General features: G+C 42.4%; 3 protein-coding genes across 4 annotated transcripts; 1 reads left to right on the top strand and 2 right to left on the bottom strand.

The window, feature by feature from the left end:
* Nucleotides 1-941: 941 nt before the first annotated feature.
* pcna (proliferating cell nuclear antigen) lies at nucleotides 942-4,207 on the bottom strand. The gene is made up of 6 exons (XM_086111796.1): nucleotides 3,766-4,207; nucleotides 2,369-2,466; nucleotides 2,222-2,289; nucleotides 1,949-2,143; nucleotides 1,557-1,680; nucleotides 942-1,316 (listed from the first exon to the last, which is right to left on the bottom strand). The coding sequence occupies exons 1-6, from the start codon at nucleotides 3,984-3,986 to the stop codon at nucleotides 1,240-1,242; spliced, it is 783 nt and encodes a 260-aa protein (XP_085967922.1). The 5' UTR covers nucleotides 3,987-4,207; the 3' UTR covers nucleotides 942-1,239.
* Nucleotides 4,208-6,312: 2,105 nt separating this feature from the next.
* On the bottom strand, nucleotides 6,313-13,100 carry LOC147205208 (putative aminopeptidase W07G4.4). Its single transcript, XM_086111795.1, has 16 exons — nucleotides 12,977-13,100; nucleotides 12,385-12,426; nucleotides 12,183-12,273; nucleotides 11,088-11,236; nucleotides 10,895-11,003; nucleotides 9,954-10,081; nucleotides 9,755-9,854; nucleotides 9,146-9,221; nucleotides 8,991-9,076; nucleotides 8,696-8,800; nucleotides 7,729-7,804; nucleotides 7,497-7,615; nucleotides 7,097-7,180; nucleotides 6,955-7,012; nucleotides 6,631-6,812; nucleotides 6,313-6,549 (listed from the first exon to the last, which is right to left on the bottom strand). Exons 1-16 carry the CDS (start codon nucleotides 12,985-12,987, stop codon nucleotides 6,406-6,408), a joined length of 1,560 nt encoding a protein of 519 aa, XP_085967921.1. The 5' UTR covers nucleotides 12,988-13,100; the 3' UTR covers nucleotides 6,313-6,405.
* Nucleotides 13,101-13,454: 354 nt separating this feature from the next.
* fahd2a (fumarylacetoacetate hydrolase domain containing 2A) lies at nucleotides 13,455-17,607 on the top strand. 2 transcript variants are annotated; one of them, XM_086112173.1, is made up of 8 exons: nucleotides 13,455-13,569; nucleotides 14,283-14,545; nucleotides 14,635-14,851; nucleotides 15,807-15,866; nucleotides 15,941-16,103; nucleotides 16,785-16,893; nucleotides 17,039-17,126; nucleotides 17,321-17,607. In XM_086112173.1, the coding sequence occupies exons 2-8, from the start codon at nucleotides 14,283-14,285 to the stop codon at nucleotides 17,381-17,383; spliced, it is 963 nt and encodes a 320-aa protein (XP_085968299.1). In that variant the 5' UTR covers nucleotides 13,455-13,569; the 3' UTR covers nucleotides 17,384-17,607. The 2 variants fall into 2 exon arrangements, with proteins under 2 accessions (XP_085968299.1, XP_085968298.1); XM_086112172.1 differs by having other exon boundaries at nucleotides 13,546-13,680.
* The last annotated feature ends 177 nt before the right edge of the window (nucleotides 17,608-17,784 follow it).

Genomic DNA, 17,784 nt, shown 5'->3' with positions numbered 1-17,784 from the left:
CTCACCAGGATGTTGGAGTTATGTCAGCACACTTCAAGAAAAAAAAAATCATATGTTGTTGTTAGCATGATGAGCTAGTTGCTATCGCTTGCCTTGTGCGCACCTCAAGTTTACACATTGCCATTAATGCCATCGACAGAACTGCAGAGGTTATTTGAGTTAAATTCATGATTTCTATTGTTTAATTGTATTTTAATACACATACATTTAGCCAGGAAAATTACATTCAGGCCACCAGACAGGCACTTATATTTCTAATTAATTTAGATGTTCAACCTACCGAGCTAGCATCTACCATCAACCTGCAACTTTACGGCTTCCTCAACACTTTAAATTATTAAAGTATTCAGTAGTATGTGTTCAATGAACCAACATGCGTTAACATGACAGGCAGATGCAATGAGAGCACCAAAACCAGATTAAAAATCTGACCCCCCCAAAAAAAGCAGACAAATTAGCATTTTAATTTTATTCCTGCCCAGTCATGTCACTGCTGTTTCTCTCTTAAAACTGAATGATGTAATTTATCTGAAATGGAATTCCAAACCTGTCAAATCTGTGGCACACAACACGCCTCTCAATCACAGCTGGTGGATGTCTCCTAAAAGCAAAACAATTACGAAACAGCGACACCCAGTGGCCGCAAGCGCTCACAGAAACTTGTTCGACGGAGTCACGGCCGTTGATGCCAATTTAGCCCTAGTGAGGTTTTGTAACTTTCCAGACCACGCTCAAAACACAGTTACTGTGTTGATACTTTGAAAGTACCTATGTAATGGGATTAAGCTTCTTTTACACAAAGATCATGACGTTTCAAAAAGCCTTTTGCAGAGATTGTTCAAGTGGAGTAACGCCACATTGAAATCCACATCAGGAATCCGCTAATTCCTGTTATTTGCAGCTCCACTCGTCTGAGGACTAATAAAAAAGGTTCAACAAGCAAAAATGTGATTATTTTTATTTGGGACCAAGTCACGGGATACAAAAAGAAAAATTGATAGCATAACCACAAAATATTTACAAATGTGTATCTACAACAACAAACTGCAAGTCTGGATGCAAAAAAAGACGAACAGACAGGAAGACTCAAAGTGTTGACATTTCCACACAACAGGGAATACAGATGAGTTTTCAAACGCAGACAACTGAAGCTCTTGCTGCATGACACAGGAAGCCACTTGACACTGGAGTGAGTCTTCCTGCTTTTCAATTCTCCCTTTTCGTTGATTTTCTGCCTACTTAAGAAGCCTCCTCGTCGATCTTGGGAGCCAGGTAATATTTGACGTGGCCCATGTCGGCAATCTTGTATTCCACCACTGCAGAGATTGAATAAAAAATGTTATTTAATAACAATAAGAAAGCAGAAAAGAAGTCATACTGTGCAGTGGTGCCTTGACTTAAGAGACAAAGTTATGCGCTTTGGTCAAACACAAAACGTGTAACGGTTTTAGGGTCACTGTAAAAGTAAACGTTAAATGGGAGTTACAATCAAGCGAAGAACGTGAGAAAGTGAAGGCACTCCCGTATTTGTTGCGGTAGCCGCATGCGTCGCTTACCGAGAGGAATGTCCGCGGACATGCTGAGGGTGACCGTCTTAGACAGAGGAGTGGCTTTGGTGAAGAAGTTCAAGTAGTTGAGGGCAAAGATGAGCTGAACTGGCTCATTCATCTCGATAGTCACCTGGAAACAAATTCCAAAATATTTTGTCGCAAAATTCTATTTTAAATTTTCTGCACTGAACTCAAGTCTTACAATCAAGACGTTTTCTTGACGTTTAAAATTCTATCACTTCCATTTTGGTATCAAGACAAATTGGCTATATATTTTTTTTCTCCAGAAAACAGTAACTTAAAAACAATTGCTTGCAATTTAAAATATTTTAGCTGATTTGTTGTTGAAAAGTATTCACTCGCAATTTACAGGAGTGTTTATATTTGACCCAACTCACCGCCTCCTCCTCCTTGTCCACGTTGCTTGTCTGGGACAGCTTGATATTTCCCGTGCCCAGTTCTCCATTGGCGGAGAACTTGACGCCATCCTTGGCGCAAGAGATCATGACGGCGTCGCCTATCTGCGAGAGGTCACGGCAGATGCGTGCAAACTCCCCTGATGGCATCTTGACCACGCAGCTGTACTCCTGCTCCTGTGAACATGAACAAGAAAAAGTCATAAACCAGCGCACTGTATTGTCCCAAGACCAAAAACCCCAGCGGGAACTTACTGGAATTCCCAGCTGCTCCACATCGAGGTCCATCAACTTCATCTCATAATCTGACACCTTCTCCTGGTCTGAAAAATAAAAAAACAAAATTAAAGGAAAGTTCAAACAATAATAACACCGAGTTGACTGGATAGTCCGCCAACTTACTGATGGTCTCAAAGACGAGTGCGAGTGTGTCTGCATTGTCATCGGCTCGGAGCGTGATGATGTCTTCGTTTCCGGCGCATTTCAGGATCTTTGACATACTGTGGATATACATAAAATTGAGGTACATGAACTAAATTGTGTTTACAATCATTTGAAGCAATGGCGTTTTATGCCGGTCATGATTTTAAAAGACATGACAATCAATTTTGCTATCTACTTATGTGCTAATCTATTTTTTATGACGAGACAGGTGGCAGATTTTATTCATAGGCAATTCAACCTTGTTCAGGATTTACAATTACTTCCCCACCCCCAAAAAAATTATCCAAGACACCTATAACTTAATCGTACAATATTAATAAGTACCGATGTGCTCTTTTAAAAAAAATCCCATCTGTGCATATTTCTCAGTCACCCAGGTCATGCTAATCAGCAAATGGAGTCTTCTTGTTTGTTGAATGTGTTGTTTTCCAGAAAAAAAAATACTTGGGTAATTATGCTATTGGGCTAACAATAAACAGTAAATTGAGTATTTAAAATTGTTACTATATTGGTATTTCATTGTATTCTACGTCTTTTATTTATATAGCTTTCAAAACCACTTCAGCTTCAACAAAGCGCTTTACAGAACAGTTAAATAAAATAAATGCATAGGACAAACTAAATACATAAAAATTAGGCATTTCAGGAAAAAAAGACCAGCGGATTTACAGTGGGATGAAAGTACGCTACATGTTAATCATAGATTTGTGAATTAGTTATTTAATAATCAATGCGGGGTTTTTTTAACAGGGCGGAAGAAAAAAATATTTTAACAATGAATAGACGTAATTTCAGGCGTTATCTGACCCATATGCAAACCGGAACCGACGTCAGCGTGACTCGCTACCGGAAGTGCAAATTCCCGGGTTGAACAAGTATTCCCGCCAAGTCTCAAATTGGCGCTGAAGTGACGTCGACGCGCAATGACAACTCCAGCGAACTAACATCGCGTCAAATCAAAGATTTCAAACCCTTGAGAGGAGTTGTACCATGCTATTCTTGGATATATTTAATAGGAACCTAAGTGAAGGCTTTCAGAGGCTGCTCCATTCGGAGGGACATGCCCGGGCAACTCCGCCATGATGGCAGCTTTTCTTTTTCCTTTACTCGAGCTTTTGCTGTGATTGCCACAATAAAGTCATAATGACAGTGAATATGGCGTTGACATAAACATGAAAACACTTCCATCCCGCCAGATGTGACTTATGTCAACCGAAGAACGCTTGCTTTAAAATGAAAGCTAAGATTTGCCCACCGACCCAAATGTCAAGCTAGCAATTAGCCACCACCAAAAGGCTTTACTGGCGTCTAAAAGTCGTACTTATTGAGCTCAAAAACGACGTTATTTGGCTGACCTGCCCAGGTTGACTCCCATGGCGAGGTTTCTGTCGCAACGGTACGAGTCGAAGCCGTCGCTGCGGAGGGTGAGCTGCACCAGGGAGACGTGAGAGGAGTCCATGCTCTGCAGCGAGATGCCGGACGAGCTGACGTCCCAGCATGCCTCCGTGATCAGATCCTTCAGGGCCTCCAGGACCTTCTTTAAGATGGATCCCTGGACTAGGCGAGCCTCAAACATGCTTGCTGTTGGGTGTGTGTTGAAAAGGTGGACTGGGCGAAAAACGGAGAAAAATTCCTCGAAGTTAGGAAGAGCGAGGGGGAAAAGGGCACGAGTTGCAGTTATGGCCGACGAAGAGAAGCTTGAGGTGAAAGCCTTTGTGAGTAGTTTGCTGAATGAAGCTCGGCTACACCGGAGAAGGCAGCCTGGCGCGCGCCGCAGCTCTGTTATAATGGTTCTGTGCCTTTACGTCATTTCCGCCACGGGGTACTGCACAGCATTTCCCACAGGACAAATGTCGGCTAAACGCGGCCATTTTGAAGAGGTCAACCCGCCAATCCCGACCCGGCCAATGTATTTCCCATGGGACAAATGTAGGCTAAAAGCGGCCATTTTGAAAAGGTCAATCCGCCAAATCACAACCCGGTGAATGCATTTATTTTACATTAGAAAATGTATCAGAGCAAACCACCAAACAAAACTGTCACAAAACGTGACATGATCTCGTTTAAATTCACTTACACAAGTACTCGCTGTCATAGGGAGCGCCGTTTATTTCATTCAGTTTGCGGTTGGCAAATAACTAATGCATTATCGCCACCTACTGGTCTGGGGTATGGCTCTGGCATGCATAGCGATCATCTTGCCTCTCGAAGCAAATACTAAAATTGCAAACATTCACTCTGTTGCAGTGTCTTATTACCTCCAAATATTGGGAAAATATTTTTATTTCCTGCACGCATTTTGGACAAAATATCACGTCCTACCGTTTGTCCACAAAAAAACGTTTGCTTTCCTTGCCCTTGTGAGGGGTATTGATCAGATGTCAATATTTGCCAACTTCTGGCCTATGACACCCTGAGACTTTTTTGTGGGCTACAGAAATAAATTTGACTTGAGTTTACCAGTTACTGCTCAATTCAATGTGTTCAAAATGATATTATTGTTCCTTGTTACCGGTCTCACCCTGTCGAATCGTCCTCTAAATTATGTGGAACAAGCACCCTTTCATTTTTGCACTGCTTTTTCTTTTCAGTTCCTCATTGGATGGACAAAGCAATTCTATTGTCTGAATTGCTACACAGATGAATTATAAGTAATTATAAGTAATATAATATAATTTGATATTACTTTGAAGTCAAGATGGCGCCCGAGTAGGCAGCCGTCAGCAAGTGCTCTCATGAGCCTTGCTTTTTTTTTTTTTTTTGTGTTTGTTTTGTCACTTTGTGTTGTTTACGTCGTGTGGACCTGATGTGGACTTTTTTCAGCATTTTTTGGCCACGACATTCATCAAGGAGGAGACTCTGTGCTCGGTGGTTGCGCCTTCTCGGCAGCATGGGTATACCAGCAGTTTTTGACTGGGAGGAATGTCGGCGCCATTTGACTGTCGTTGCTGGACAGTCCGGGGCGCTTGTGTCTTGCGCCTGTAATGGGCAGCATTTTTCACAGCCCCGCTTTGTTCAGCGGAGAGATCGGTGCTGTTGAACGGTCTGCGGCTGGATGGATGTAAGTCTTGAGGAGCCGACGATGAGAAGAAAGGAGCGTTAGCGCGGAGCGCCGATGCGGATTTGGAACTGGGAGTCGCGGCTTGGAGTTTGAAGCGGATCACGTGGGACAGGAGAAGTGAACTCATCTCTTTTCGTCAATGGACGCTACAGCTTCGTGTTTGCTTTCAAAACTTAGCTTGTAGCAGACGTGTGCACATTTTCAGCATGACGTCTCTGATCCACTGGTGAAAGGACACTTTGATCCTCTCCTCTTTCATCTATAACTGCTTCAGACAACAAAGTGTATGCAGAAAAGTGGTGAAGATTGCACGACTGTCTGTGTCCTATGTGTTGTGTTGTGTTGTGTTATTTTCGTTATTTTGACTTCAAAATGGCGCCGCGAGAGTGGCTGCCTTTCCAGCAGCGCCTATATTTTGTTGTTCTACTTCTTCCTTTCATAATTTTGCTGCTGTGAATTGGGAATTTCTCCATTGCGAGACTAATAAAGGTTTTCTTATTTTATCTTATCTTATAACTTCTGCCATCTAGTTCTACTTACTGTTCTGTCAGTTAGGTCACCAACTGGCAAACTAAATACAGTACATGTGTACAGTGGTTGATAAATGTCAGACCTTTAGGGAAGTGACAATACCTGTAGAATAACTATCCCAGCTGTCACAGTTGGTCATCAGTCAATCACATAGCCCATAGAGAAAGACAATCATTCACAGACACATTCACACTACCCGAGTACGAACCAAACCCACGGGGGATAGCGAATGAACTGCTACAACCATCGGTGAAGATTCAATGACTAATGAATATGTATTGACCAATGAAAAATGCTTGGCACAAAGACGCGCATTTACAATGATGACGTTTTTAATACTGTACTACTACTTCTCCTTGGGGTACTTTTGTGCAACTTGATGTCAGTTGTATTTTAAACTGGATCAGAGCGCCGACAGCTCAGACAGGAAGTAGTTGGTTGCCATGGCGACAATGGGTGCTCCCGTTGGCACGCCAGGGAAGGGGCCGCTGGAGCCGGCGATGTCAATGTGGGAGTACGGCAGAGGCGCCTCAGAATCCACACCATGCTGCATCGGAGTAAAGGGAACAGACTGATGATTTTAGATCTGATGAAACATATTCAATCAGTTATTTGTCCCCGTGACCACCTTGTGCAGGCCCGACGCCATGATGAGGAACGCCGCTGGGGTCTGATGTCCACGAGGGGTTGCAGAGGACGGCAAGTTGTTGCACTGGAGGATGTCCTCGTACTCGGATTTACCCTTGTGGAATTCATAGTCCTCCCTCCTGATGCTGGACACTTCAAAGAGGTCGCCAAGCACCTCTCCAGCTGCATGGTAGTGGGACAAGGACGCACGTTATTTTTTGACTGGAAAATGTCTAAAATAATTAGGGTTGCAAAGGGATGGCAAAAAAATCTGGTAGATTTGCTTGGTGTGCAGTGCTGCAACCATAGAATTACTTTATCTCACCTTTCTGCCACCGAGCTGCATTGCCGGCACGATGGGCGGGTCCATTATCCATGATTATCTGCAGAGAAATTCAAAGCTGAAAAATTCACCTTAAACATCACACTGACATCCGTGGTCACCCAATAATGGAGTCGGCACTCACAGAGTAGTTGGGTCCCATGGCTCTGATGGCGTGGCCAGTCAGAGTCGCAATCGTAAACAACTGAGGGCAAGTCTCCTGAACTGCCTGCGTGAACATGAAGTAGATAGCGTCAAAACCTTTTGTGATCAATCATACAAGCAAATTAGCTGGGTGAAGACCTCTGCCGGGATCAACATTTGGGAAAGAAAATTGTGCTAAGTGCCAAAATAAGTCTGTCAATCTGTCAGAAAACAAAACTCGTAACACCCATCACCACAGAATTATCGCTCAGGATGATATTTTAGAAACATGCGCCAATCGGGTCTTTGCTGACTTTTGACCGCATGGCTGCAAATCAAATTCAGCCCGACGAGTGACATGGGTGTACTTAAAAAAAAAAAAAAAACTAAGGTGATCGGACCTTCTCCTTCATCTCACAAAGCAGGTCAACCATCACCATGCGCCCCTCGGCGTCCGTGTTGCCCACTCGAACTCGGCGGCCCGCGCGGGAAACCACCAGCTCGTCCGCCACGTAGCAGTCTGAAACACAAACACAAACACACAGCCTTGACTTTAAAATTTGCCACTACCCAGGCATTTGACACCCCCGCCCCCCTCATTTAGATTCAGCCTGCTCATAAAATGTCACTGACCTGAACCCACACTGTTGCGCACCATAGCCATGGAGCCGACAACTTTCAGGTTTTTTGGCTTCAGCTTAGCCAAAATCTAAAATGGGAAATTGTATTAGTGGCTTTTAGTATATACAGTGAACCCTCCATCCATTCGTGGCTTGTGATTAATGGTTTTTTTTGGGGGGGTGGGGGGAGTTAGACGGCACAAGATGTCAAATGTCAATGCAATTTACTTTTTAAGGGTAATGCATAATTATATTGAATGACATTTCAACGTGCTTCGCGATCAGATTTTGTGATTTATTTCCACTTTACTATTCACCGTGACATCATACGTACATCCGAGTGGCAATAACTCTAGTGAACAAATGTTTCCATGTCAGTGACCAGTGGCAGAGTGGTTGAGAGGTAAATGGCTTGAGTGATGATTTTAGCCTTCTTCTCTGCAGCTCTAACTGGGATGTGTGATATGTCAGTCGAAAAGATGTTATGTGAGGTTGACTGGCTTCCAAAGGAGACAAAATCTGGCGACATTTACATTTCAAAAGGCAAGTTAACGAGAATACTCTCAGGCGTAGCTCAAGTGAACAATGGTCCATTAATAAAACTTTTCTGTTGCTGAGATACATGGCACAGATGTGCTCTTTTGATGCTGAAATGGATAACTTGATTTATGCTTCTTCAGTTTAATTTTCGAGGAAATTGGAAGGAGGGGGATGGGGGGAACCTTAATCTTTAGGGGAATCTGTGGTGTGCACTACCCAAAAACCTTTTCTCTTAATTTCAGTTCAGGTCATCAGTAGTCACTTGCCTACTGCAGCCCACAAGTACCCTGACACCTACTATTTACTAAAAAATTGCAGCAGGGCTCAATCCCTGTCCCCCGCATGGATTGCAGCAATTTACTTTCATGCAATCTTGTGAAGATTACACACAGACACTTATTTATGAGAGAAGATGTCAAGGTTCTCTCACTGTATCTCACCTGGAAGAATCCTGCAACGGCAGCAGCACCGCACTTGTCTCTATGCATCCCGGCCATGAAACCACCAGCCTTGATGTCTGCGCCGCCCGTGTCGTAGGTGATGCCCTGTTCACCAATCAACAAAGACGTGGCTTTTAGCTCTTAAATTCATTAAAAAAAGGGAACTCTACACCTACAATTTTGAACTGGAGAAACCCATTTGGATTACATGCCCGGTTAATTGTGCACACAAATGATTTTTTTTTCCAATTGTCCATTTATCAAACTATGTGGGCACAGCATGTCATCCTCTTACCTTGCCCACCAACATGAGCGTCTTCTGGATAGGCCCCTCGCCGCAGTACTGCAGCTTGATAACTCTGGCCTGGTGACGGGGTACACCTAAAAGAGGAAAGAGCCATGAACGGGTGCGCTACCAAGGAGCATGCCAACAACACGATGTGCTCTCACTGTTGGCACAGCGGTTGACAGCAGCCAGGCAGGGGTACTCCTTCTCCAGAAGCTTCACGTCACTTATCACTTCTGCCTAAAGTGGAACACATACATACATTCTACATATCAGGGTTTTCAATCCTCTATTGAACTAATGCACTTTTTTTTTAAAATATAAGAACAATCTCACAGCACGCCACCAAATAAAAATGTCACATAGAGTATGAAACTGTAATAATGACGTGTGATGGTCACGGAAGAGCATTTAATAATTCTGCCAGTCACTATTCTGCTCTGGCATATTGCAGACAATATTGAATGTTAGGGAACACAGGAAATTGTAACAGCAAAAATACAGGCTATTAGTAGCTGCATTGGGAAAAAAGCGAGAAATACAATTTCAGTTTTGATGATGGTTTTAAGGACAGCCAACAAAACAGGATACTGTACCTCTAAAGCAGAAGAAAATAACAATTGATTAAATCTAAAACACCAACATTCCACCAGATGGAGCCAAAGTAAAACTTAAATTGCTTTTGCCTGCTAAGAAAAACAATTGACTACAATTTTTGGACCAATTATGACCTCTCAAGAAAACATGTTGCCAAAGCACAGTCGGTTGACTACCTGCACGGGGCTGTTCTTGAAGAGTTCCACAACGTACTCAGCCACGCGGGGAGCAGCCATTCGCTCAGGATCCGAGCCGCCGATATCGCGGCATGCCAGCCTAAAAAAAACACACACAAAAAAAAAAAAAACGAGACTTCGGAGTGAAGGACTGAATGGCACAATTATGAGAGAATGAGGTGAAATAATTTGACCGTACCTTCCACTTTCCAGAGCGCTAGCTAGATCCACGAGCCTTTGTCCCTGGCTTTCGTTACCCACCCAGAGACCAAGCACGCACACCTTGTAGTTGGATGATTTTATGTTCACCTCCCTCACTTCTAAAGGCTATTAGAGGACAAAAACACACACTCCCATAAATGCCAACATAAATACAGTTGTGGCCCTAAGTTTACACACCCTGTCAGAATTTGTACTGTCTGTAGTATTTGCTATCTAAAACATGAGTCACCAGGCAAAACCCATTTAAAATGTTCAATGTGATTCAAACTAAACTACAAGGCACTTCAGAATAACACAGCCATTACAAAAAAAAAACAACGGTAGAGAAAATGTTAGCAGTACTATTTTCCCTATATATATATATATATATATATATATATATAAAAATGATTGCTCTGTCTAAGGCTGAAGTGACGGCCGAAACTGTCAGCTAGGCGAGACGTTTTCTCTTCACTTAAAAAAACCAAACAAAAAAACAGTGTCTGAAAAAAATAAATAAACCTTAAACCTATTTTAACTAATAATAAGACCGGGGGAACGTCACAGTGCTAGCACAGATGCCTATTTCGTTAGCGTGTCTATTGCAGTTTGCATTGCTGGCTAGTGTTAAACTCAAAAGACTTCATTTGAAATACACAACCTTTTATGTTTACTTTGACAGTAAATTTCAACTAGTAGTGGGATTTAACAGCTTGAAGAATTGTTCACTAATTTCCAAATTGCTGCTTGTTGTGAAGCAGAGTTGACTGCCACCCTACAGCGCTTGTATCTCAAATTTTTGCTCGCAAGGCAAAGTCAGATAATAGGCCGAAAGATGTTTCATTTCACAAAAAAATAGAGGTTGGGTCACTCACATCTCAAGGCACTAGTGGATGCAACATAGGGACTAAATGCAAACCAGCAGTGTGTTCATCTTACCATGTAGAGCGCATGAAGAGCCCCGAGTGCAGCCACCAGAGTGCTATTCTTATAGTCCTTGTGCTGAGGGCAGACTAGCAGGGGACGCTGCATTCCTGCCTTCAAGGCCCTGAAATTACAAGTGTGAAAAATGTAAAAAAATATAATAATAATAATAATTTAAAGACCTCCCAAGAAATGAACGTATACTGACCGCTTAACCGCATTGACAGCTGCATCACTGAAGCGTCTGACATCATCATAGTCACGGTTGACGGGCCCCGTAGTGGAAAACACCAATCGGTTGCCAGGGAGACCGGGGACCTTCAGGACTACCACCTCCTCCCCGAGTCCGCAGTCCACCTGTTGAGCGATTTCATCATGATGTTTAGACCTCTTCATATACCGTTTCAGTCAAAGCTTTTTCACGCAATTAAAGAAAACTCACTGTTTAATTTGTAAGTTTTTTTCTGATATGATATTTACTGAGACTATATTCCATTGATAAATAGATAAGATAACCTTTCTTAGTCCCACACTGGGGAAATTTGCAGTCTACAGCAGGAAGAAGGGGGGGGGGAGGGGTGATAAAGTGTTTCATTGCACAAAATAAATGTTTCAGAAAAGAACTGTACACAATTCAATATAAGTGCAATATAAATAAAGCATTAGCAATATATTTGTAGAAAATAATAAATAATAAATAGCAATAGCATAGAAAACACAGCGTAAGGTGACTGTCGGTAGCAGTCGGTAGGAACGAGCGACGGTATCTCTCCTTCTTGCAGCGCGGGTGTAACAGGATGTAATAGGAGTTTCACTTTGTCGTGACGGGGGGTACATTCTTGGGCCTGGTCATAAAACAACTGTGTTTGTTTATTGATACAGTGGGTATATGTTCTGGTAAATAGGACTCCTTCCCCTAATGTCTTAAAAAAGCTAAGAGTCTCGGGCCATTTAGAGGCATCAATACAATACAATAAATCTTGATTTATACAGCGCTTTCACAACCGCTGCAGCTCTAACAAAGCGCTTTCCAAAACTGTTAACATGAAATAAAATAGTAATAGAACACAACATAAAAACACGAACAGTTGCGCAATCTTAAATCACTTTTCCTGTACACGCTTTGTTGTTTGAAGCAGTTCGAGATGAAAAAGGAGAGAATCAAAGTGTCCTTTCACCAGTGGATCAGAGACGTCATGCTCAAAATGTGCGCATGTCCGTGCATTGTAATCACATGTTGCAGTGGTGTATAGGCATTTCACCTTTTGTATGTACATACTAGATATTGGTCAACAAAACTTACAGAGTTGTAGTCCTGCAGGGGTGCTTTCAGACACTCAAGTTTTGAGGGCAAATCATCATGGCTTGGCGTTACCAAGATGACACCATCAAATCTGCAAGTGTCAAAATATATAACCAATAACATGTCTGTCTGCACAGGATATACAAATAACACACACACACACACACGAAAGAGGAAATGTGCCCTTTCTTTTAGTACTCACTTCTGGTCCTTGAGATCAGTGGTCCACTCAATGGGTTGCACGCTACCAGATAAAAAAAAGTTATGAAACATGATGTTGATGTTGGACTTCGACACCTTCGCTAAAAACGATTAGATTTGAAGGAGCCAGACATCAGTGCAAGTTAATGATAAGAGAGTGACCAAAGTGTGGAAGGACCTTTGATCATTCAATTCTTATCTCTAAACCTTGATCACACCTTGCCGTGCACGTTCTGGAACGAGACTAGACAACTTCAGAAAATGTGTTTGTCAATCAGACATCTGTACGGCCATACCACACACACATCAAGAAACTCAAGTGCGTCCTGCACAACGCATAGTGAAAGTGAAGGCAAGCCGAGTAAAGACTTCAAGATCGAATTACTTACAAATAAAACATTAATGTAAACTCACATCATGGGAGTAATTATGAGTCTCCTTAATTTAATGTCATATGGCAGTGCACCGTTTTAAAAAATACTAAATGAAAAAGTCCCACAAAAACGTTTTTCTACATGGACAATGAACTTTGTAGTTTGGTTAGCTCCCAGTAGCAACCCAGTTAAGGGCTTAGTGGTAGAGGAGATTCTCACCTGGTGCACATCGTTTCGGTCTCCTCGTGCGTTGTCGTCGTCGACTGACAAGTGGAAACTGGGAAAAGAAAGGGAATGATTATGAACTGACGGACTGACGGTGGTAACAATGGGGCTGCTGTCGACGGTCACATGACCAGACCACACGTTGCATTAAGTGTATTGAAAATGTCGGAATTTCCCAGTTTTACCGTTTATACGTTGCGCTTATTTTAGAAATACCCTAGTCATGTCACAATTGAACTACAATACGAAATAAATAAAACCAATTGTACGTTATAAAATTATTTTGACGATAAAATAGCTCCGTTTTAATGTTCAATTAGAAAAATCCCATTAACATGAATGACACTCAACTTTCGTTTGCCTGATGGGAACTGTAGTTTTTAATCAAACGAAGCATAAAATTGTTCTTTTAATAAATGGGGGGGGGGGGGGGGGGGGTTCGGATACAGGTGATTGTTGCCGTGACTATTCATGTTATTTATACATTTTTATGCATCAGTCGTTGGAGCTACACGAATGAATGGAAATAAAAACTACAGAAGCAAAGCGGAAGTTGCGAAAGTTGAGCTTCGGGCACACGAGCAGAAGTGAGTATTAACCAGAGGCTGTGCAAAGGGCACTAAATGCTTGATTGACCCTCTTGTATGTTCAATTTCTGAAACAAAGTGAGGGTAGATCGGACACTGCTCAAGCTTCAGGTAGGCAACATAGCTACTATAGTAGCTTATTTCGCCGACGTCAGCTGGGATAAACTCCAGCACCCTCCCGCAACCTTGTTTAGGATAAGCGCTGTTGAAGTGGATGGATGGACTATGTAGGAGGGACTTGTAAAATTCTTATAGGAATAAATAAATATGTACAAAGAACGTTCCATTTCGACTGGCACACTGCCAGAGTGGACTCTAATTAATTATTATTGTGATTATTATTGTAGGACGCACAATGGACGAGTCGCGGTTGGTGGGTCTGCATGCAAATATTGCATGTTCAGCTCACTGAAAACTTGAAAATGTCCACAAGTGTGAATATGAGTGAATGCTTGTCAATTTGTGCCCTGTTACTGGCTGACCACCAGTCAAGGGTACACCCCGCCTCTTGCCCCATGTCAGATGGGATAAACTGTAGTTCACTTGTTTGTTTGTTGCGATCATAATGAGGATAATTAGAAAATGCATGGATGAGTTTTTCAAATGATTATGGATGGATAGTTTGTAGTGTTCTTAAATTGTAACACACTGCTGAGAAAAACAAACTGACCACTATTAATTACCAGAAGCCTAATTGAAATTCTATGGAACAGATGAGAGTTCCTCCTGGCTCCTTGCGCATCCTCAGTTTGTTCTCCGCAAGACACTTGGTGACCTTGCAGCGACGGGGCTTATGTGACGCACCGATGCGTCTGGTGCAGTTCCATCGACACAGTGATGGAGGAGGTGTGCGAGTGGGAGTGGAGCAGGATGAAGGGCTTGGCGTGGTGGACCTGAGGGCGTTTGACCCCTCCATGCCTTCCACAATGAAAGAGCTTCTGGAGCTGGGAGATGAAGGTCTCAATTGTGCGCGGAGGTATCACAAACATGTACCTAGGCATGGACTTCTGTAAAAAAATATTGCTGTTAATTCATTGTACAACAACTTCTTCATCTTCACCTTAGAGCGGTGTCATCTGGCCAGTGTGTGCTGAAGCGCTCTGATGTCAGGCTGCTGTCTCCCATTTTAGCCCCGGAGAAGGTGGTGTGCGTGGGTCTGAACTACCGAGACCACTGCCTGGAACAAAATGCCCCCATCCCCAAAGAGCCCATCATCTTCAGCAAGTTCTCCAATGCTATCACAGGGCCATATGATGACATTATACTGCCTTCTGAGAGCCAAGTGAGTTCCTAGAGGTCTGAAATTGTAAAATTGCTGATTTAATATAATTAGAAATCTCACTTATCTACTGTACAATCATTAAAATGGTACAGTCAAAGTCTACACTCAGGTTGACCCGACAAACGGACAAAAAGTTTTAACCAAACTAAAGATTAAAACAAAAACAATTACACATGATTTAAAACAAAAAAAACCCGGAACATTTTCTTAATGCTTACATACAACAGAAAACGCCTTTCACATGCTAACGATTAGCATCGAGGCGGTTTTAGAAAGGGCACTTTATTTCTCGTGTGGCTGTCTATCTTACTGCCCCCAGTGGCCAAGGCAGGCAGAGCACACCAGAAGGAGCCAACCTTTCTTCAACCAGGGTACATATAAAATCTCACAGTTCCACACCACATAAAACAAAAATGTCACAAAATTATGCAAATAGCACTTTGAAATAATCTCGTCTCAATTTACTCACAAGTGCCATGCAGTGGGAAGGGCATGTATTTGTTCTTCCCGTTCCCGATAAACCCAAAATGCATCATTTGTAGTAAATGAACACTTCTGATCCATCGAGTGAAATTGGAAAATGTCCTGCGGCACACAAAATGATCTCTTATGACGCACTGATGCGCTAAGGCAGAATGGTTCCGAATTAAAGACGGAGACATTCAATTCTATATTTTCAATTTATATACTTTTTGTCTTCTACTTTCTCCCTTTCATAATTTTGCTGCTGTAAATTGGGAATTGCTCTATTGTGAGACAAATAAAGGTTTTCTTACCGTCAAGCATTACATGGACATGACAACAACCAGACGCAAGCACATATTTTTGGACTGGATTGGGATGACAAAATAAAGGAGTGCGATATTGACCAGTGTAGGCTATGATACTTGTTAGGCTAAGTGTGCAAAAATCATCTGAAAAACATTCTTCCTCTGCTTTATCATTCCGCGTAAAGGAGGTGGACTGGGAAGCGGAGCTGGCTTTTGTGATTGGACGTCAAGGAAAGCACATTAAGGTGAGCGTCACCGCATCGTTATGGCGCGACGGCTAAAGCTCCTGCCAGCTGCCGCCATGTGTCTTGCTGTTCAGGAGGAAGAGGCTCTCTCTTATGTGGCCGGCTTCATGGTGGCCAATGACGTCAGTGCGCGCGATTGGCAGATGAAGCGCAACGGAAAGCAGTGGCTGTTGGGAAAGACGTTTGAAAGCTTTTGTCCGCTCGGCCCCGCATTAGTGACCACAGATGCCGTGAGAGGTGACTGTGCACATTAGCAGCCTTCGGGTTGCTTACTCACGTCACACCCTACCCACCTGATGGCATGTTTTTAAGATCAAATGCACACTCACTGGCCACACTAAGTACGCCTCCAGATCAAATGTAAGAGCTCGATTGAAACAAACAAAAAACAACAAAAATCTGCCATGGCAAAAGATAATGCTCAGTTTTCCCTTACAAAAGAAAAATATATTTACCAATATATTCATTGAAATATATTGCAAGATACTGTTAATATATTATTTTCCCAACACTATCGACCACAATGTATGTTGTAAATACATGGAATTATATATTAATGATCATATATTATGCAATATATAGTGATGTAATATATATTATGTATATTTCATTGATTACCCACATCTATAGTGCTGCTTTCTGTACCTCCGCCCCTACTCCCCTTACCCTATACCTCTTCCTCTCATTCACTGGATACCTAAAGGTAAAATCCACCTTAATGGCAGAGAGACAGTCAAAACCGGAAGGAAACCAACCACCTCAGAATTTCTTCCCTTGCAAAGCTCGCACTGCAAAAGTCAAACAAAGGATGCATAAATTTGTATGACAAACAGAACAAAATGTTTTTTGTTGCCGTTTTTGATCATATCAATGGGCTCAAGACACATCAATACAAATTGGAAAAATTACAATCTCCAGATGCTCACAAGTTGGGGATTCGTTGTCTGGTCAATGGAGAAAAGGTCCAGAGCAGCAACACTGAACAGATGATCTTCAAGACCGAGGCGCTGATCTCCTGGGTTTCAAAGTGAGACTGTTGTTCTGTCTTCTAAAAAACACTGTTCTGTATATTCCAAAAAAAACCGAAAACTACCAGTAGCTCATGAAAAAGTTATAGTATAGTAACCAAGTCTCAAAATGTACCTTAACTTAGCTTTGTTCTTTTTTTTCAGGTTTGTGACATTAACTCCTGGAGACGTGTTCCTGACAGGCACCCCTACTGGTGTGGGTGTGTTCAGAAAACCGCCCGTCTTTCTCAAGGTGATTTCTTTGTCGAACGGCTAAAAGGTGGAGGGGGTGTGAGGTGGGGGCGTGTGCATGCTGCTGCGTGCAAACAAGCTTAATTTTCAACGTAAGGTTTGCACATTAAGACCGTTCACAACATTTTAATGAAACACAGGCTGAATTAAAAAAAAAATGAAGTGCTGTTCTAATAAATCGGTTCTGTCTTTCAGAGAGGAGATGTTGTGGAGTGCCAAATAGACCAATTGGGGTCGATCATCAACAAAGTGATATGAACTCAGAGACTGGCAAAATCATCACTATTAAGTGCTTGTTTCACATCTAATTTCAACTCAAGAGCACCTGCTTCCCCCCCCCCCCCCACAATTTGTGAGTTGACATTGTTTTGGCCAATACACAGAGAATGAAGAATCACAGCACTCCTATTATCCACTTGCCTCCTTTAACACGTCATTGTCTGCAGAAAAAAATAATAATTATGCATTATGGATAAATTGAATCTGTGGTCAAGAAGATGATTATGTATGTTTGCACACCATAAGAGCCTTTATCTCCCCCCGAAGTGGCTGAATTATTTGTTCATTAAGGCGTGAGAATAACGGTACTTGAACAACCACTATAGCCACAGGTAAAAGTCCAGATGGAATAGTACACGCAGAGCAACACTGGAGGGCAG

The sequence above is a fragment of the Hippocampus guttulatus genome, chromosome 5 (assembly GCF_054856545.1).
Source record: "Hippocampus guttulatus isolate MCC_2025c chromosome 5, RoL_Hgut_1.0, whole genome shotgun sequence".
NCBI classification, from domain to species: Eukaryota; Metazoa; Chordata; class Actinopteri; order Syngnathiformes; family Syngnathidae; genus Hippocampus; species Hippocampus guttulatus.
The sequence above is the reverse complement of the archived record's forward strand: the minus strand, read 5'-3'. Positions and strand labels throughout refer to the sequence as shown.

What these genes read in the sequence shown, in the direction of transcription:
- LOC147205208 (XM_086111795.1), bottom strand. An exon ending in AGCGCTCTGGAAAGTGGAAG is followed by an intron (nt 9,855 to 9,953) that starts GTACGGTCAAAT and finishes TGTTTTTTTTAG; the next exon opens with GCTGGCATGCCGCGATATCG. An exon ending in TTTGTGAGATGAAGGAGAAG is followed by an intron (nt 7,181 to 7,496) that starts GTCCGATCACCT and finishes ATGTTCACGCAG; the next exon opens with GCAGTTCAGGAGACTTGCCC.
- fahd2a (XM_086112173.1), top strand. Translation starts at nt 14,283, where the DNA reads ATGAGAGTTCCTCCTGGCTCCTTGCGCATCCTCAGTTTGTTCTCCGCA. An exon ending in GACCACAGATGCCGTGAGAG is followed by an intron (nt 16,104 to 16,784) that starts GTGACTGTGCAC and finishes TACAATCTCCAG; the next exon opens with ATGCTCACAAGTTGGGGATT. An exon ending in CTGATCTCCTGGGTTTCAAA is followed by an intron (nt 16,894 to 17,038) that starts GTGAGACTGTTG and finishes CTTTTTTTTCAG; the next exon opens with GTTTGTGACATTAACTCCTG.
- pcna (XM_086111796.1), bottom strand. Translation starts at nt 3,986, where the DNA reads ATGTTTGAGGCTCGCCTAGTCCAGGGATCCATCTTAAAGAAGGTCCTG. An exon ending in TGGAGCAGCTGGGAATTCCA is followed by an intron (nt 2,144 to 2,221) that starts GTAAGTTCCCGC and finishes TCATGTTCACAG; the next exon opens with GAGCAGGAGTACAGCTGCGT. An exon ending in GTCCGCGGACATTCCTCTCG is followed by an intron (nt 1,317 to 1,556) that starts GTAAGCGACGCA and finishes CAATCTCTGCAG; the next exon opens with TGGTGGAATACAAGATTGCC.